We start from the raw sequence: 19,934 nt of genomic DNA, 5'->3' as shown, positions 1-19,934 counted from the left end.
GGACATTGTGATGACCCAAAACGAGACAGAGGATGTCAGGGTGGCCGCAATGTGCCCAAGGAAAGGAAACGGGGTGTCCTCAAGGTCCCCAACAGGACTCTGGTTGGCCCTGGTGTCCCCAGCTGGAGATTGGGGGACACTTGGGTCTTGTGGGGGACATGGGGGCAACACCAGGGCCATGAGGGGACACTCAGGGGACATCGGGGTTCTGTTGGGGGCATTGGGGGGACATTGGGGACCCTGTCTTGGCCCCACAGTCAGGGAGGCAGCAGGGACAATGACCTCACCTCTTCCTGCTTCCTGCATCTGGCCGTGCCACATTCCTGTGTGTCTCCAAATGTCACCTGGGTGTGTTTGTCACCTGGAGTATCCCCAGAGAGTCCCCAGAGTGTCCCCAGTGGCCATGGAGCCTGAAGAGGTGTGACAATCCTGGCATGCGAGGACACGGGGGTGACAGAGGGGACAGGAGGGCATGGCAGGAATGGAGGAGGTGACAGAGTGGTCAAGGGAACCAAAGGTGGCAGAGGTGACGGCAGGGGGATGGCAGGGGGTGGCAGAGGGGACAAGGGGGTGACAAAGGGACAGAGGAGACAGCACAGCCCTCCAGGGAGAGGCAAAAGGGACCCTCGGAGGGCACAGGGGCCACCGCAGGAGGCCACAAGTGCCAGCAGGTCCCTGACACCTCCCCTGTCCCCTCCCCAGCTGTCCCCTCCACAGCTGCTGGAGGCTCTGGTGTCCGTGGTGGCTACCCTGGGCAAGGTGGTGGCCACAGTGACCAGGCCATAGAGGGTCGAGCAGCAGCCCATGTCCCCAAAGTCCCCATCTGTTGCCCTGAAGAACTTCACCTGGTGCCTCCGGGATGCCCTAAACCACTGTGGTGTCACCTCCCTGGCCGCGGCAATGTCCCCTCCCTCAGCCCAGCCCTGACCAGGGCCACCCCAGGGACAACCTGGGCCAATGTGAGAGCCTCAGGCTGGGCCTGGAGGGAGTTGGTGGCCGTGCTGGCCCAGAGCTGGGGCCTGCTGACCTGGGGGGCCTCCGAGCTCTGCAAGGTTTCGAGGACAAGGCCACCACTGAGGCCACCACCAGGCTGGGGACCTGCAGGGTGAGGCCACCCACAGGGAGACAGCCAGGGACAACCCTGTGGCCACGGCCCAGCAGCCACTGGTGGCTCTGGACAGCGAGGAGGTGGCCTCCATGGGGGACATGTCGGAGGTCCGGGTAGCAGCGGCCACCAACGAGGAGGAGGTGGCCACCAGGAGGGGACAGCGCTCGGAGGTGGCACTGGGGCCCCTGGAGCACTCGGTGGTTGGTGGTTGCGTGTGAAAGAGCCCAAGAGTATTTCCTGTGGGAGCTGCGGCACTAGCTCGAGGCCATTGAGGCCATCCTGAAGGGGACAAAGGAGGCATCCCTTGATGTCCCCAAGGCCTTGGTGGCTGTGGTGGTGGCCACCAGGTGGCCGAGCAGTGCCAAAATTCATCGAGGACATCCTGAGGCTGCTGTGGGGACAGTGATGTCACTGCTGCGATGTCATCAGGGTGGTGACATCATCGGGGCCATCTCTGCTGTCATAAATGACAATTTAATAATTGGCTTCTGCAATTCTGCATTGGCTTCTGCAGTTCTGCATTGGCTTTTGCAAAGAAATACTTTCAAAAGTATTTTGCTCTGGTACTTGATTATTGATTATTGGTAATTCCTTGTAGCTGCTTCTTGGTACAAAATAATCCATCAGTTTATCTGTGCACCGTGCAGCCAATTTAAAGCTGGAGTAACAAATTGATATTATATCATAGGCCTTAAAATATTAAAAATAGACAAATATTAAATAGATAAGTAATAAGTGTTAAAATAGAGACTATGCAATATTAAATTCTTTTGTGTCACTGACTCAGGTGTAAAACAATTCCCTTGTTTCTCACACCTGCGGACCAGCCTCTCCAGGTGATAACAGTGACACAAACCTGAGAAGAATTTATGAATTGATCAGGGGGTGTGAAACAACAGGATGGAACCAGGAGAAGAAATCAAATATATTGACCGGTATCTACAGAATGTCCTGCAGACAAGTCAGAGGTTAAAACCAAACAAGAGTTCCTGCAACATCCAAACCTCCCAGGAATGTCTGAAGAATGTCTCAACTCAGGAATGTGTTTGTAGCCCTGCCGTGCATGCGGATGTGGAGAACAACGGGTTAAGTTAAGGAAACTTGTTTGGCTGTCTGCCAAAATCCTTTTCTATCACTTATTAATTTTTTACAATTTTCAAAGAGTGAACTTTGGTTTTCACACCCGGATGTGGTTTGCAGGAGCCGGGGACCCCCGCTGCTGAGCACTGACCCCGCCCCGGGTATTGCTGGAACCCCCAAAAACCGCAGCCACCACCGCCTTGTTGGGGGTTGGGGTTTTCCTGTTCTTTCCTTGTTACTTGTGGATTGTTTTCCCCTTTGAGCTGCTAAGGGCACTGCTGGCTGAGTGCTTGAGAAGGCAAGGAGGGGGAACTCCTCTGGTTTTCGGGACTTCCTCTCCAGGGGGGACAGAGATACTGGGAGAATGGGGGTCAGGGTTTGGGAGCAGCCTCTCTCTCTCGCTCTTTGGCATTGGAGGAGGACGGCCAGACTGCCACTTACTGCCAGGAGAATTCACTGCCACCGCTGGAGCTCAGCCCTGAGGGACCAATCATTGTCTGCGTGTGTGCCCCGGGAATCCTGACCAGGAACTGATCTGTTTGTGTTCCCCAGGAATCCTGAATTTTGTGTACCCCAGGAACTGACCTGTTCAGGTGCCCCTGGAATCCAGCACTTTGTGTGCTCCAGGATTCCTGAATTTCATGTGCCCCAGGAGTCCTGAACTTTCTGTGCCCCAGGATTCCGGAATTTCGTGTGCCCCGGGAATTGATCTGTTCGTGTGCCGCGGGAATCCTGAGTTTCCTATGCCCAAGGAATTCTGAATTTTGTGTTCTTAAAAACGAGAGCAGGCTCCCAGTACTAAAAGTGATTTCAGCATTTATTATAAGAAAATGAAAGGCCTAGAGTATCGGGGCTAATGGGCCGAGCGGGAGGGTTCCCATCGAGGATGTTGCAGCTCCGCTGCTGCGTCTTCTTCAACAAAGCTGGTCACTATGCGGACTACACATGGAATTACACATGGTAGTAATATTACACTTGCCAGTGCACACTCCACAAACAAGACTAATTCCTTCCACCATTTACCCTTCCAGATGAACAAGTCCCTCCAATCAGAGTCTCCAAAAAGGGGGGTCCATTTTTGTGCTCCAACACAGGTTAGTTTTCTAATAATTTGAGTAGTGTTTTTAATTACGTGACTGTGGTCATCAATCTCTCAGCAGCATTCTGAAGTATTAAATTTCCCACAGATCCCTCCTTCCTCTGAGAGGAGGTAGTCCACTGCCAATCACATCTGGTAAATTACTGATCATGTTTGTTGTTGCTGCTGGTCAGAGCTGCTGGATTGGACATGATTTCACGTACTGCTTGCAGATGGATGATTCCATTGAGCATGTATTTCGGGGTTCTGTACCCCCAGGATCCATCTTGGACCCAGGTAGCTGGACCATAAGAATCTATAATCCTATCTGGGGGCCAAATTTCATTGCTCCAATTTTGGGTTCTTCCAATTAAGCTCCTTTTCTTTCTGGCCAGATCATCATATACTGGGACTCCCAAGTTTGATTTTGCATCCTCAGGCAGTAAGAAAAAGGATGGTTTTCTTGCTCCAGTTGTGCAGCTCCTGCTCCACCCTACAGGTAACTTCACATATGCTGTGTTACCACAGATCCAAAATAGATTTTTCAGTGCATCCCAGAAATTAGAATCTCGATTTGTTATATATTTCCAATATTTGGATAAGATTTCTATTGCCCAGAATGGGTTGATATAATGCCCTAAGCATTCAAATATTTTTTCTTTTTCACTGTATAGACATGGATTTTCAGTTTTTTCTATTGAACAATATAAATGGGGGGTTTCTGGGATCTACCTGGTGAAGTTTGTGTATCATTTGCTGCTAGATGTCTTTTACATGATGTTTCTCCTACTTCTATCATGTACATTTTCTCCTTTCTTTATCAAAACACTTCCCCTATGATTGTTGATTTTAGCTTCCACTCTCCTTCCATTCTTTTGGGTACTACCACGTTTTTTCTTGATGTCATCCATTTCAAAATATCTCGAGGACTTAAACTGTTACTGTCCTATGGCCAAATTTCAATTAAGTGTGTCCCCCCACACACCAAACAGTCATTCAAATTAAATAATTTTGTAATCTTTTCAACCTTATCAATGAAAAGATTTTTTCTATGTGTTTGTCCCTCTCTACCCCTTTGTCTTTTCAATTGCACTTCTTTCACTTTGAATGCATGCTCTAAGTTGTTTTCACTTTCTTGTTCAAAACATACCCATCTTTCTTTCACATGGCACTCTCCTGACATCTTCTGGATTGGGTTTGCAATATTTTTAGTCAGCTGTGAAAAAATGCATATTTGTTGGTTGGCTTTTCACAAATATTAAAATTAATATTAGATGTGTTATGTTTAGAAAGTTATGGTGTATTAATTTTTCAAGTAGTGTGTTAAATACAGTTTTTAATTATAACATAATGTTAAACTAGAAACTATGTATGTGGGTTGTTTTTTTAAAGAAAGGAATGAGGTACTTGCACCAAGATAGCAGCCACAGGACACTTAAATCTTTCAGAAAAAAAGAATTTATTGTTCCATTATCAGAAGAAACTAACTTCTTTCCACCTTGCTCAGCCCTGAAGATGCCATTAGGATTCAGAGGAAGAAGCTGACACTGAGCAGACAGAATCCATGTTTGAATGGCATTTATGCATCATGTATGAGGTGCATGAATATGCAACAGGCTATTGCTTTCAAGGGTTAATCCTCTGGTAACATGTGTCCTTTTTTTGGGCTTATTTTGCCCAGAAAGAGGTACCCCAACCGTCCTTAACTCTTTGTTCTTGTTGTCCCCTATTGTCCTAAACCCTAATTGTCCAAATATTTATTATTCTAATTATATTACTATTCTTATAACCATTTGATTACTATTAAAATGTTAAAATTTTAAAAACCAAGTGACTGGCATTTTTCACACCACACAATATATTTTATTATGCTGTTTACAGGCTGTTAACTGGGACTGACCGATACATTTGGGATTCATGTTTGTGTGCACTCTGATTAATACACTTACTGTATCTCCTCTATACAAAGGACATGAACACTTCTCACACGTGTTTCCTCCACTTCCTTTGAAGTGAGTGAGCAGTAGCATTGCTACCAGTGGCAGTCTGGTATGGGCTGGCCTCCTCACCTCTCAATCCACAGGGGTTTTCTCGGTGCTCTGAGAGTTGTTCCTGGAGGGAGTTCCTGATCCAGTCTTGCCTCCCACCTCTGGTTTTCCCTTCTTCTGGAGACATTCTGCCATCACCCTTATCCTACCAAATCACTTACCTCAATTTGGTCCCGATTAGAGTCGCAAGGAGAGTGCTCTGTTGAACAGTACCAGGAACTGAGATATTATTTTGGCTCTCAACACTTAGCTGAACAAAACTTGAACTTTATAACTAAAACATACATGAACAAACTTGAAGGATATACGGATGACACTGTAGATGTTTCCCGTTGGAGCTTGTGTTCAGAGTTGCGCTTCTTTTGGTGTTTTCCTCAGGACCAATTTCAAGTCTATATCCTTTCTGTTGGCTCTAGTCCCTTTGCTTGCCTCAGCTGGGGGTTGTACTTTTGAGAAATGCCAATCACTTGTTTTTAGAATTTCAAAAGTTTAATAGTAATCAAATGGTTATTAAAATAATAATATAATTAAAGTAAAAAAAGTTTGAACAATTGGGATTGAGACAATGAACACAAAGAGTTATGGACAGTCTGGGTATCTCTTTCTGGGCAAAATAAGCCTGAAAAAGGACACGTTACCAGAGGATTAACCCTTACAAGCAATAACCTATTGCATATTCATACATCATGATGCATAAATGCCATTCAAACAAAGGATTCTGTCTGCTCAGTGTCAGCTTCATCCTCTGAATCCTGACGGTGTCTCCAGGGCTGAGCAAGGTGGGAAGAAGTTAGTTTCTTCTGATAATGGAGCCATAAATTCTCTTTCTCTGAAAGATTTAGGTGTCCTGTGGATGCTATGTCAGTGCGAATACCTAATTCCTTTCTTTAAAAAAATATCCTACATACATTGTTTCTAGCTTAACATTCTGTTATAACCTAAAACTATATTTAACACACTACTTTAAAAAATTAATACAGCATCACTTTCTAACATAACATATATAACACTCATTTTAATATAGGTGAAAAGCCAATCGTAAAATACGCATTTTTCACACACTGGACCCCTCACTCGACTTGCATGAGTCCACCCTTGCTCCTTTGTTCTTATTGAGGTGTTTGTTGTAAGCAGCACCTGGAAGGATCCTTCAAAGTTAGCAGTTAGTGGAGTGTTTTTCCATGTTTTAATCAATACCCAGTCTCCCCGGTTAATTCAATGTATTTTACAGTCCAGTGGGGAATTTTGGGGGAGGTAGCCCCTTTTCCTTAGTTCTTCTAGGGTTGTTGTTAATGTTTCTATACATTTCTGCATTGTCATCCCCCCCTAGATGTTCCCCAGTACTGTACGGGGTAAGCAAGAAAGGCAGCCTAAACAACATTTTGTAAGGAGAGACCCCTAAATCTGTTCTGGGTCTTGTTCTTATTCCTAGTAGAGCTAGTGGTAAACATTTGACCCCGTACCATTTGGCTTCTAAGACCAATTTGGTTAAGATATTCTTTAAGGTTTGATTCACCCATCGACCCTCCCAGAACTCTGAGAGTGCCAAGGGATGTGTAACTCCCACTTTATTCCCAGGGCCCTGGTGATTTGTTGCAGAACTCTGGATGTAAAGTGGGGGCTATATTCCAAATCAATAATATTTACGGGTCCGTATCTTGGAGTAATTTATTCCAAGGGAACTTTTGCCACGGTTTGGGCTATCTCTCTTCTCGTGGGGAAGGCTTCAACTCAGTGGGTGAGATGGCCAGCTATGACCAATAAGTGTTTATATTTTTGGGCTGGAGTTAACCCTCCTACCTCTGCCACCTAGTAGAGCTTCCCTCAGGGGAAACAGCCTGTCCTGATTTACCTCTGCCCTTACACCACTTCTTGATCTGGTATTACAGTAAGGGCCAGTATCTGAAAGGTCATTTGACTGGCTCACTGATTCTTTGTTATCATTTTGGGAGGAGGGTTCAGTTGTTAGGTTGGGAGATATATCCAGAGGATTTTCTCAGGGAAAGGTGTTGTATTCTGACTTACAGGCTGAGCATGCTGCAAGTCAGTGTGGGTAGGAGGCAGCTGGGAAAAAGCATCAAGGGGTGGATATATATGGGGGAGTGGGGTCGTTGGAGGAGGTAAAAATGTCCTGGAGATTGCCTAAGGAGATAGAGGAGAAGCAGGGATCGGTGGAGAGGATAAAGATAGGTTTTGAGAAGCAGGAGGCTGGAAGTGGGGGGTAGCTTGATAGTTAGGAGGCAGAGCTGGTGGGGCTACATAGTCCAAGGGATCCCACCTGACCTGGGTTGACTCTACGATGCTTTTATCCCCAGTTGTCTTGTTGTGTTTATACTGAACAATAACTTTTGCACCTTTAAGTCTTGTTCTAAGAGTGAATGGGGAAGAGAAGATGTGCACAGTTTGCTTTCAGAAACTGCAGTCACTCCTCCACATTCCTCCCCCTGCACTGTGCTGTCTGTGGATGGACAGACAGCAGGACGGAGCCCTCCTTTGCTTTTAGTTAATTTTAGCTAGCTGAGGTAAAGAAGTTCCCTGCACTGTGGGGTTTTTTCCCTTTTCTTTAAACCTGTTTAAACCTGCTCTGGACTGAACACCAGAAGAGCAGCGCCAGCTCACACCTGTGGCCCACAAGGCCGGGCCTGGGTTGCGGCATTTCCAGCACTGCAGGGACTGATCAGAGACTGAGTGAGCCAAGCTGCAGTCCAGGGAAGGGACTTCTCTGAGTTTGGATCAGCAAGAGGTTTTATTGTTTAATATTGTTTGGGTTCTATTGTTTAATAAACAGGTTTTTTTCCACTTTTCTCCAAGGAGGTATTTTCTCCTGAACTGGTTGGGGGGAGGGGCCATTGAATCTGCTTTTCTAGAGGAACCCCTTTGGGGGTTTTCATCCAAATTTGCCCTGAAGCAGGACAATGATAAAGGTGTCTGCTGGCCCAAACAACAAATGGGATTCTGAATGTGGGTAATGACAGAGAACCCATAGCAAAAGATCCTTGAGTTCCTTCTCAGGAATTTCCACAGGATATGTGGCCATCATGCTCTGTAGGGCAGACAAGATGCTAAGTTGCTCCTGGGAATAAGCTCCCACCATGTTCTTAATTTTGACCCCTCTTACCAAAAGCTGCATCATCTGCAAAACCAATCTGGAGGTTTTCCTGGTCACCGGCCAGCAGATCTCACGTGAGGAACTCCCAGGCGCCTTCCAGGATTCCTCCTTTCCTGGTCGAGTTTGAAGTGACTTGTCTCAGCAGAGGTCAAGTTGTCTGTTCAGGAATCTTTCTCCAATGGTGTGTCTCTTCTCGGGCTGGGATTCGACATCTGATGTTCAGTGGCCTGGGCAGACAAGCCCACGTCAACCCAGGGAAGCCAGTGTCAGAGTCTCTGTGGTCAAGATGACCCCAAGGTGTTGGAAAGTCTCTTTTTTCCCAGCCCCGTGATCAAAGAAGGAGTCGGGATTCCTCAGCTCTGGTTTCAAGGTTGTTTATTTTTCCTTATCTGTGACATTCTTTCTCTGACCTGCTGAGGTCTAGCAGACCTTGGTTCGTGGCACACTGACCACCCTCAGGACGGTGTTATCTTTTTAAACTAAAAACTACATGTACTTTATTTACAATAATTTTCCAATACCTATCACCTATGTTAGACAGTCTGCCTCTAAACCAATCCCAAAGTGCGACCATCACAGCAGAAGATGGAGGACCAGAAGAAGAAAGGCAGAACAAGCCCGGATTCCTCCATCTTGCCTCTTGAACTCCCATTCTAAACCCCAAAATTCTGCATTTTCAACCTGTGACAATTTCATATCATTCTATTCAAACTCTTGTGGCTTGTACATCTTCATACAAAGTTGGAAGCTTTTTCGATGGGCTAAAATCAAAGGCACAGGTGTTTTTGACTCCGAGCCAAGGTCTCTGAGTCCCCTGACAGGGTCTTGAGTCCTCCAGGGCAGCCAGAGGAGTGTCCTGGGTTCCAACAAATCATAACTCATAGAATGATATCAGCCCATTGTGAGATGCTCAGCCCAGGGGGAGGAGCTCAGCATCCCCACCTGGATATAATCTGGGCTTTGGGACAGAACAGGCAGCCCTTACCCACTGGTTTCCAGAGGACAAGAGCTACCAGATCTTTTCTATGGGATCACCACTTCAGCAAGACCATTTCATCTGGACTGCTACCACCATCCTAACAAGCAGGGTGTCAGGTTGTATTCACACTCTGTCAGTGGTTTCATTTTGTACTATTACATATATTTGGGGGTTTTTTCCCTTTTCCGAATAAATTGTATTTCTGACTGGGAGTTTCTTCCTGGTTTTGTGTTCAAACCGGAACAATTGGCTACTGGCAATGGTTGTTTGGCTTGATCGACCAATTGGATCCACGTGTGTGTTGTGACTGTCTGGCAAGGGTGATGGGTTTTTCTTAGTAGTAAAGTATGGTATAACAAAGCGATTGATCAGCCTGCTGCAATCATGGAGTCAATGCTCGTTATTCCCCACTGAGGATTGCTGCTACAATAGCGACTGATGATTTTTCTTTCATCACTGGACAGTCCTTTTTCCAATGCCCCCATTTCTTACAGGATGCACTCTGGTCCTTCTCCACAGGGGAAGCTTTCTTGGGTGACTTTTCCTGAGCTGCTTTCCTCCTAGGTTGGGATTAACTCTTTCAGTTGGGCCCCTGTCTCAAAACATCTTCCAGGCAACTTCCAGGAGTTTATCTCTCTCTTGAACTCCCTTTATCTTTTCTTCTTGTACTATTTGAAGCCAGACCCACACAGAACAAAACCAGCTGTGCTTTACCATCAGCTGGTTCAGGATCTAGATCCATATATTTGTTTGCAGTTTCTCTCAACCTGTTTAAAAAAATCGGTAGGAGATTCATCATAATTTGGCCTCATTTGGTAAAGCTTTCACCAATTTACAGCTTTAGAGACCCCATGTTTTAACCCACATACCATGAGGATTTGATATAATTTTGATTTTGCCAACTGCTCGGGTGTATTTGCATCCCACCCAGGGTTTCCAAGGGGATATACCTCAGTGAAGCAGCTCCCTGGCTGTTCTCCCCTCGAGGAATGTTGGGGTGGCTTTATTGACCACTCGTCTCTCAGTGGGGTCAGGTAATGTGTCTGACACAGAGTTCAGATCAGCCCGCTCTGATTTATATAGAGAATATTAGTTAATAAAATATTCAATTAATTAATTTATTTAGAGGCTGTACGGTGCACACATGAACTGATAGATTTTATTGCACCAACCAGCAGCTACAAGGAATCACTGACAATCAATATCAGTATCAAACACCATATCAAATTGCTGTTGAATAATAACAGTAAGCAAAAGGCAATAGAAAAGTGCAAAAGCCAACGCAGAACTGCAGAAGGCAATTTTAAAATTGTCGTTTATGTCCCAGCTCTGCTGCAGGCACAGTGGAAAGTGGGAAGCTGCTGAGGGGACTCAGTCACCCCTGTCCCTGAGTGTTCCTGAGTGTCCTCAGAGTGTTCCTACACTGTCCCCGGTGACGTCACCCCACAAGTTCCCATCAAGATTTGCAACAGTATCAATGAAAATTCCCAGAAAATTCCCCAAATTTGTCTCAAATATTGCACGGGGAGGGGACAGGTGAGAGCAGCAACGTCTCCCATGATGTCACTGCCCCCATGATGTCACGGCAGTGACATCACCATCCCTGCAGCAAATTCACAATATCCTCAATGGCTTTTTGGCACTTTTTGGTCTCCACACGGATACTGGAGCTGTTGGCATCAGAACTGAAGATGTGGTTGATGTCATCATGTGTCCCCAGCAGGTGATCCTTGGCCAGGTGTGCATTGGCCACCCAAAGCCACTTGGCCATGGCCACCTTGGCTGGCAAGGCCTTGGGGACATTGGGGGACTCCTCCTCTGTCCCCTCCGTGGTGTTTACGATGTCCCTGAGCAGGCGCTGCAGCTCCTGGGGAAAGGCGGTGGCTTTGTCACACGCGGCCACCAAGCACTCCAGCAGCCCCAGGGCCACCTTCACCTCCTGGTGGCTGCCATCGCCTGGCTCTTGGCCACCACAGCCTCTCCCATGGCCACGGTGGACACCAGCCCTTTGTTGGTGGCCGCCACCACCCGGGCCTCGAGCGCAGCCATTGCCGAGGCCCCTCCTCCCTGTCAAGGGCCAGTGGCAGCTCCTGTTCAGTGGCCACCGTGTTTTCCTGAGCTGTCCCCAAGCAGGTGGCCGTGTCCTGCCAGTTCCTGTCCTGGGCGGTGGCTGCAACTGTGGCTTCTGCAGTGGCCACCTCCCTGCAGGTGGCACGGAGCTCAGTGGCCTCCCTGGCCAGCCGGGCCCATCTGTGCATGATCCTGGCCACCGACTCCCGCCAGACACTGGCCACGGCTCTGACATCAGCCCAGGTGGTCCCAGGGTGGCCCCAAGGGTGGCCAGGGCTCGGCCCAGGGAGTGGACACCACGGTGGCACAGGCATGTTCAGCGTCCTACAGAGGCTCCCGGTGAATCTCCTCAAGTCCTCATGCAGGGAGTTTGGGGCCTTGTGCAGGCACTTGCCCCTGTATGGCTCGGTCACAGTGGCCACCACCTTGCCCACGACAGCCACCATGTCCATCACCAACTCCAGCTGTGGAGGGGACAGCTGGGGAGAGGAGAGGGGAGGTGTCAGGGACCTGGTGGCACTTGTGACCTCCCGGGGTTCCCCTTGTCCCCTCCCTTGAGGGCTCTGCTGTCCCCTCTATCCCTTAGAGACCCCCTGTCCCCTCCCACCACCCCTGTGTCCCCTCTGTGGGGATGCAGGGACTTGGGGACAGCGCACAGGTGGCACCAGGGAGATGGCAGTACCACCAGCCCGGTGGCACCCGTTCTGTCCCAGGCTGGTGGGCATTCAAAGGTCTCTTGGTGACATGAGGAGCTGGTGGCACTCGAGTGTCCACAAGACTCTCCAGTGACATCATTGCCCCAGTGAGGTCACAGTGGTGGTATCACTGTCCCCACAGCAGCCTTGGGATGTCCTCAATGGCTTTTTGGCACTGCTTGGCCACTGCGTGGCTGCTGGGGCCAATGGGGTCACCATGGTCACCACAGGGACTCAAGAGGATGTTGTAAATGACCCCAAGTGTCCCCAGCAGGTGATCCTTGGCCAGGCGGGCGCTGGCCACCCACAACCACTCAAACTTGGTCACCTTGGCCCCCAAGTCCTGGAGGACATCAGGGGACACCTCATTTGTCCCCTTCAGGGCGGCCTCGATGTCCCTGAGCCGGCACTCCATGTTCCAGTTGAACAAGGTGGCTTTGTCACACGCAGCCACCAAGCGCTCCAGTGGTCCCAGGGCCACCTCGGTCCAATGTCCCCTCCTGGTGGCCACCACAGCCTTTCCCATGGCCTTGTTGGTGACTGCTGCCACCTGGGCATCATGCGTGGCCATTTCCCAGGCCACCTCCTTCGTGTCCAGGGCCACCATCAGGTGCTGGTCCATGATCACCTTCCCACAGGCGTCACGGAGCTTGGTGGCCTCCCTGGCCAGCTGGTCACAGTTGTCCACAAGCTTGGCCACTGACTCCCACCAGGCGCTGGCCTCGGCTCTGACATCAGCCCAGGTTGTGTCAGGGGTTGCCCTGAGGGCGGCCAGGGCCCGGCCCAGGGAGGTGACACCACGGTGGCCCAGGGAGGTGACATCACCATGGTACAGAATCTTACAGAGGTTCTGGGTGAAGTTCTTCAGGTCCTCATGCAGGGAGTCTGGAGATGGGTGCAGGAACTTGCCCCAGTGTGGCCCGGTCACAGTGGCCACCACCTTGCCCAGGGTGGCCACCACAGCCACCAGCGCCTGCAACTGAGGAGGGGACACCTGGGGAGGAGACAGGGACGGTGTCAGGGACCTGGTGGCACTTATGGCCTCCTGCAGTGGCCCTTGTGCCCTTGAAGGGTCATTTTTTCCCCTCCGTCACACTGTCAGTCTCTTGTCCCCACTGCCACCCCTGACGAGCCCCCCTGTCCCCTCACTCCCCGTTGCCCCTTCCCCCGCCATGCCTCCTCCCCCACCAGTGTCCCCTCTGTCCCCCTCTCCCCCTACCCGGTCGCACCTCTTGGAGCTCCATGCTCAGTGAGGATGCCTTGCGGACACTCTGGAGACAATCCGGGGATTGAAGGAGCCTTGGGATGTCCTCGATGGCTCTTTGGCACCGCTCGGCCACCCCATAGGCACTGGGGCTGCCAGGACCACCAGTGAAATAGAACTTGATGGTGTCTGGAACTGCCCCTAGCAGGTGATCCTTGACCAGGCGGGCATTGGCCTCCCACAGCCGCTCGGCCACGGCCACCTTGGCCACCAAGTCCTCAGGGACAGCAGGGGTTTCAAAATATGTCTCCTTCACAGAAGCCTTGATGTCCCTGAGCAGGCGCTGCAGCTCCCGGGGGAAGGCGGTGGTTTCGTCACACGCGGCCACCAAGCGCTCCAGCAGCCCCAGGGCCTCCTCCACCCACTGTCTCACCATGGTGGCCCTTGTTGCCTCGCTGGCAGCCACCCTGGGCTCTCTCCTCACCCAGGCTTCATGCCCGGCCACCACCTCGGCCACCTCCTCCCCACCAAGTGCCTGACCCAGCCCCACCATGTTTTCCTGAGCTGTCCCATCACAGGCAGCTTTGTCCTGCAGCTCCGTGGCCTGGGTGGTGGCCGTGGCTGCCATCTCTACCGCCTCAGTGACCACCTCCCTGCAGGTGTTGTGGAGCTTGGTGGCTGCCCTGGCCAGCCGGGCCCAGCTCTCCTCAACTACAGCCACCAACCCCTGCCACTTGCTGGCCACCGATGTAACACGGTCCCAGGTGGTCCATTTGGTGCTCTCGTAGGCATCCAGGGCCTGGCTCAGGGAGGTGGGAGGGTCATCTTCATCGGAGGTGACATTGCCAGGCCACCAGGTGTCATCAATGCAATACAGGGTGACTCGGAGCTTCTCGGTGAAGGCTACCAGGTCCCAGTACAGGCACCCTGAGGACTCGAGCAAAATCACCTTGTCCCGCCTGGGCAGGGTGGCCAGCAGCTCACCCAGGATGGCCACCACAGTGACCTGTGGCTGCAGCAGGGCCGGGGACAGCTGGGGAGGGGACAGGGGAAGTGTCAGAGACTTGGTGGCACTTGCGGCCTTCTGGGGTGGACCCCTGCACCTGAGGGATCCCCTTTGTCCCCTCCATCCCTTTGTCAGCCTCTTGTTCCCTCTGCCAGCCCCTACCCTCATAGCCTCTCCCAGCCCCTGCCCCTCTGCTGTCCCCTCTGCCACCCCCTGCCATTATATTCATAGACCCTGCCACCACCCACTGTCCCTTCTGCCACCCTGCGTGTCCCGATCCGCCTGTGTCCCCCTCTTCCCCCCCCCCACACACCATGACGCACCTCTTGGGGCTCCATGCTCACTGGGGACACCTTGGGGATTCTCTGAGGACGCTCCGGGGGTCGAAGGAGCCTTGGGATGTCCTCGGTGGCTCTTCGGCACCGCTCGGCCACCCCAGTGGGGCTGGTGGGATCACCATCAAAATAGAAGTCGATGATGTCATCAACTGTCCCCACCAGGTGATCCTTGGCCAGGCGGGCGTTGGCCTCCCTCAGCCCCTCGACTATGGCCACCTTGGCCACCAAGTCCTCGGGGACATCGGGGGATGCCTCATTTGTCCCCTTCATGGCGGCCTGGATGTCCTCGAGCCGGCACTGCAGCTCCCGGGGGAAGGCGGTGGCTTCGTCACACGCGGCCACCAAGCCCTCCAGCAGCCCCAGGGCCACGTCCACCCGCTGTCTCACCATGGTGTACTTGGCTGCCCAGCTGGCAGCCACCCTGGCATCTCTCTTCACCCGGGTTTCATGTGCACCCTCGGCCCCCTCCTCCCCACCTTGTGCCTGACCCAGCTCTACCATGTTTTCCTGAGCTGTCCCATCATGGGCAGCCTTGTCCTGCAGCTCCCTGGCCCGGGCCGTGGGGATGGCCACCTTGGTGGCTGCCTCATTGACCACCCTCCTGCAGGTGTTGCGGAGTTGGGTGGCCCTCCCGGCCAGCTGCGCCCAGCTCTTCACAAGGTCAGCCACCATCCCCTGCCAGTTGCTGGCCACCATTGCCACATGGAACCATATGGTCCATGGGGTGCTCTTGTAGACAACCAGGGCCCCGCTCAGGGAGGTTGGAGAGAAATCATCATCGCAGGTGACATCGCCACGCCACCAGATATGACAAATGCACCCTACAGTCTCCCTGAGGTCCATGGTGAATTTGTCCAGGTCCAAGTACAGCTGCCCTAAGGACTTGAGCAGAATCAACTCATTCTGCCTGGGCAGGGTGGCCAGCAGCTCGCCCAGGATGGCCACCACTGAGACCGGTGGCTGCAGCAGGGCCAGGAACAGCTGGGGAGGGGACAGGGGAGGTAAGAGGGACATGGTGGCATTTACGGCCTTCTGGGGTGGCCCTCTGCCCCTGAGAGATCCCCTTTGTCCCCTCCATCCTTGTGCCAGCCTCTTGTTGCCTCTGCCATCCCCTGCCCCTCCCCTCGTAGCTCCTCCAGCCCCCTGCCCCCTCTGCTGTCCCCTCTGCCACCCCCTTGCCCCACTGCTGTCCCCTCCTGCCACGCCCCATGTCCCCCCCATGCCCCATTGCACCCTCCCCCCCAGTGTCCCTTCTGCTGTCCCTCCGCCCCACCCCACCCCACCCTGTCGCAACTCTTGGAGCTCCATGCTCACTGGGAACACCTTGGGGACACTTTGGGGACGCTCCAAGTGTTGAAGGTGCCTTGGGATGTCCTCGATGGCTCTTTGACACCGCTCGACCACACCCCTGGGGCTGGTGGGACCACCAGTGAACAAGAACTTGATGGTGTCTTGAAGTGTCCCCAGCAGGTGATCCTTGGCCAGGCGGGCGTTGGCATCCTACAGCCGCTCGGCCACAGCCACCTTGGCCACCAAGTCCTCAGGGACATTGGGGGATGCCTCATTTGTCCCCTTCAGGGTGGCCACGACATCCCCAACCCTGCGCTGCAGCTCCCGGGGGAATGTGGTGGCTTCGTGACATGCAGCCACCAAGCGCTCCAGCAGCCCCAGGGCCACCTCCAGCCGCTGTCTCTCCATGGTGGCCGTGGTTGCCCGGCTGGCAGCCACCCTGGCATCTCTCCTCTCGTGAGCGACGGTCTGCGGGAGCGACGGTCTGCGGGAGCCATGCCCAGTCAGTGGCAGTGGCCACCATGCTTTCTGCCTCAGTGGCCACCCTCCTGCGGGTGTTGTGGAGCTTCGTGGCTTTCCTGGCCAGTCGGGCCCAGCCCTCCAGAAGAACAATCACTGACCACTGCCACTTGCTGGCTGCCATTGTCACATGGTTTCGGGGGGTCCATGGGTTGCTCTCATTGGCAGCCAGGGCCTGGTGACAGGATCACCAATGAGGTGACAGGATCATCATCATGGGAGGTGACATAGTGGTGCCACCATGTGTCATCAATGCGGTACAGGGTGACCCAGAGCTCCTTGGTGAGGTCCACCAGGTCCCAGTACAGGTGCAATGCGGACATGACCTTCATCTCGTCCCGCCTGGGCAGGGTGGCCAGCAGCATGCCCACGGTGGCCACCACAGTGACCTGTGGCTGCAGCAGGGCCGGGGACAGCTGCAGAGGGGCAGGGGAGGTGTCAGGGACCTGGTGGCGTTTGTGGCCTCCTGGGGTGGCCCCCTGCCACCGAGGGGTCCCTTTTTTCTCCTCCAGCCCTTTGTCAGCGTCTTGTCCCCGCTGCCACCCACTGCCACCACACTCATAACCCCTGCTACACCCTGCTGTCTCCTCTGCCACCACATGTGTCCCTTTCTCCCACTGTCCCCTCATCCCCCACTGCCACGGCGCCCCCCTTTCCCCCCCACCTGTCTGTCACCTCCCCCATTGCTGCCACTCCCTCCTGTCCCCTTTGTGACTCCCTGTCCCCTCCTGCCAGCCCCACGTCCTCTCTATCGCCCATTCTCCCTCCCCATCCCCGTGCTCCCTCCCCTCCAATGTCCCCTCTGTCCCCCTGTCCCCCATATTGCACCTCTTGGAGTTCCATGCTCACTGGGGACACCTTGGGGACACCTTGGGGACGCTCCAGGGGTCGAAGGAGCCTTGGGATGTCCTCAATGGCTCTTTGGCACCGCTCGGCCACCCCAGTGGGGCTGGTGGGATCACCATCAAAATAGAAGTCGATGATGTCTTGAAGTGTCCCCAGCAGGTGATCCTTGGCCAGGTGGTGGCTGGCCTCCCACAGCCGCTCGGCCTCGGCCACCTTGGCCACCAAGTCCTCAGGGACAGCAGGGGATGCCTCATTTGTCCCCTTCACAGAGGCCTCAATGTCCCTGAGCCGCCACTGCAGCTCCCGGGGGAAGGCGGTGGCTTCGTGACACGCGGCCACCAAGCGCTCCAGCAGCCCCAGGGCCGCCTCCAGCCACTGTCTCAACATGGTGGCCGTTATTGCCCAGCTGGCAGCTACCCTGGGCTCTCTCCTCACCCAGGCTTCATGCCTGGCCACCACCTTGGCCCCCTCCTGCCTGCCCAGGGCCAGACCCAGCTCCACCACGTTTTTCTGAGCTGACCCATAATGGGCAGCCTTGTCCTGCAGGCGCCGGGCCTGGATAATGGTTGCCATGTCGTCTGCCTTGGTGGCCACCTCCCTGCAGGTGTTGCGGAGTTGGGTGGCTTTCCTGGCCAGCTGGGCCCACCTGTCCAGAAGCCCAGACACCGACCACTTCCAACTGCCGACCACCGATGTCACACTGTCCCAGGGGGGGCGTGGGGTGCTCTTGTAGACAGCCAGGGCCCGGCTCAGGGAGGTGTAAGAACAGTTACCAGAGTAGAAGAGAAGGCTGCGCCACCAGATGCCACCAGTGCTGGACAGGTTTTCCCGGAGCTCCCTGGTGAAGTCCACCAGGTCCCAGTACAGGCACCTTGCCGACATGGACAGCAGCATCTCCTCATCCCGACTGGGCGCGGTGGCCAGCAGCTCTCCCACGATGGCCACCACCGTGACCTGTGGCTGCAGCAGGGCCGGGGACAGCTGGGCAGGGGACAGAGGAGGTGTCAGGGACCTGGTGGCATTTGTGGCCTCCTGGTGTGCCCCCCTGCCCCCGTGGGGTCCCCTTTGTCCCCTCCCTGGAGGACTCTGCTTTTCCGCCCTGTCCCTTTGTGACACCCTCATCCCCTGGGCCACCCCCCCCACCTCCTGTTGTCCCCCCATCCACCCCTCTGCCACCCTCCCCAATTCCTACTATGCCCTCCTGTCCCTTTGTGACCCCCTGTCCCCTCCTGCCCCACCCCGTGTCCCCTCCATCCCCCACTGCCCCCTATCACTATCCCCCGTGTCCCCTCTGTCACCCCCTCTGTCCCTCCCCCACCACCACTCCAGGACTGTCACACCTCGAGAGGCTCCATGGTCACTGGGGACACTCCAGGGACACTCCGGGATGCCTTGGGAACACTGTGGGGACACTCTGGGTGACAAACACGCCCCGGTGACAGTTGGGGACAAGCAGGAAAATGGCACGGCCGGATGGAGGAAGCAGGAAGAGGTGACGTCACTGCTCCCCTTCCTGTGGGGCCAGGGCAGGGTCCCCAATGTCTCCCTGATGTGCGCAATGGGACTCTGATGTCCCCTCAGGGTTCCCAACAAGGTCCAAGTGTCCCCTGATGTCCTGTTGTGGACACTGGGGACACACCTGTGTCCTGTTGGGGACACTGTGGGGACATCAGGGACATCGTGGTGACCCAAAACAGGACAGGGGATGTCAGGCTGGCCCCAGTGTCCCCAAGAGAAGGACACGGGGATGTCCCCAAGGTCCCCAAGAGGACCCCGGTGTGTCCCTGGTGTCCCCAGCTGGACATTGGGGGACACTTGTGCTTTGTGGGGGACATCGGGGCAACACCAGGGCCATGTAGGAACACTCAGGGGACATTGGGGTCCCGTTGGGGACATTGCAGGGACACTGGGGACCCCGCTCTGGCCCCACAGCTAGGGGGGCAGGGGGGACAGTGACGTCACCTCTTCCTGCTTCCTGCATCTGGCCGTGCCACCTTCCTGCGTGTCCCCAACTGTCACCTGGGCGTGTTTGTCACCTGGAGTGTCCCCAGAGTATCGTCAGTGTCCCCAAGGTCTCCACAACAGCCATGGAGCCCCGCGAGGTGTGACAATCCTGGCATAAGGGGACATGGGGGTGACAGAGGGGACAGGAGGGCGTGGCAGGAAGGGGGGAGCTGACAGAGGGGTGGAAAGAACCGAGGGTGGCTGGGGGAGGAGGGACAATGGGAGGTGACAGGGGGTGGCAGAGGAGATGAAGGGGTGACAAAGGGACAGAGGAGACAGCAGAGCCCTCCAGGGAGGGGCAAAGGGGACCCCGGAGGGGCACAGGGGCCACCGCAGGAGGCCACAAGTGTTACCAGGTCCCTGACATCTCCCCTGTCCCCTCCCCAGCTATTGCTGTCCCTGCTGGAGCAGCAGATCACTGCGGTGGCCACCCTGGGTGAGGTGGCATCCACTGTGACCGGATCACACCAGAGGGTGTGGCAGTGAGTGTCCCCAAAGTTCCTGCCCTCGCCCTGGTGAGCTTCACCTGGAGCCTCCCTGAGACCCTGAACCACAGCAAT

The 19,934-nt window shown here is 53.8% G+C and overlaps 2 protein-coding genes across 3 annotated transcripts; both read right to left on the bottom strand.

Moving 5' to 3' along the window:
• Positions 1-7,878: 7,878 nt before the first annotated feature.
• Positions 7,879-15,843, bottom strand: LOC135291672 (uncharacterized). 2 transcript variants are annotated; one of them, XR_010354429.1, is made up of 4 exons: positions 14,701-15,843; positions 13,397-14,404; positions 10,353-13,161; positions 7,879-10,169 (listed from the first exon to the last, which is right to left on the bottom strand). XR_010354429.1 is itself a non-coding variant. In XM_064405931.1 (3 exons), the coding sequence occupies exons 1-3, from the start codon at positions 15,727-15,729 to the stop codon at positions 12,295-12,297; spliced, it is 2,904 nt and encodes a 967-aa protein (XP_064262001.1). In that variant the 5' UTR covers positions 15,730-15,843; the 3' UTR covers positions 7,879-12,294. The 2 variants fall into 2 exon arrangements, 1 of the variants encoding a protein (XP_064262001.1); XM_064405931.1 differs by having other exon boundaries at positions 7,879-13,161.
• Positions 15,844-16,004: 161 nt separating this feature from the next.
• LOC135291665 (uncharacterized) lies at positions 16,005-18,833 on the bottom strand. Its single transcript, XM_064405927.1, has 3 exons — positions 18,711-18,833; positions 17,353-18,351; positions 16,005-16,940 (listed from the first exon to the last, which is right to left on the bottom strand). Exons 1-3 carry the CDS (start codon positions 18,723-18,725, stop codon positions 16,683-16,685), a joined length of 1,272 nt encoding a protein of 423 aa, XP_064261997.1. The 5' UTR covers positions 18,726-18,833; the 3' UTR covers positions 16,005-16,682.
• Between the last annotated feature and the right edge of the window lie 1,101 nt (positions 18,834-19,934).

This window comes from Passer domesticus, assembly GCF_036417665.1.
Source record: "Passer domesticus isolate bPasDom1 chromosome 26 unlocalized genomic scaffold, bPasDom1.hap1 SUPER_26_unloc_1, whole genome shotgun sequence".
Lineage (NCBI taxonomy): Eukaryota > Metazoa > Chordata > Aves > Passeriformes > Passeridae > Passer > Passer domesticus.
The sequence above is the reverse complement of the archived record's forward strand: the minus strand, read 5'-3'. Positions and strand labels throughout refer to the sequence as shown.

Coding starts and splice junctions, on each gene's coding strand:
- LOC135291672 (XM_064405931.1), bottom strand. CDS start 15,729: ATGTCCCTCTTACCTCCCCTGTCCCCTCCCCAGCTGTTCCTGGCCCTG. Junction 14,405..14,700: donor TGAGCATGGAGCCCCAAGAG/GTGCGTCATGGT, acceptor TCCCCTCCCCAG/CTGTCCCCGGCCCTGCTGCA. Junction 13,162..13,396: donor TGAGCATGGAGCTCCAAGAG/GTGCGACCGGGT, acceptor TCTCCTCCCCAG/GTGTCCCCTCCTCAGTTGCA.
- LOC135291665 (XM_064405927.1), bottom strand. Junction 16,941..17,352: donor TGAGCATGGAACTCCAAGAG/GTGCAATATGGG, acceptor GCCCCTCTGCAG/CTGTCCCCGGCCCTGCTGCA.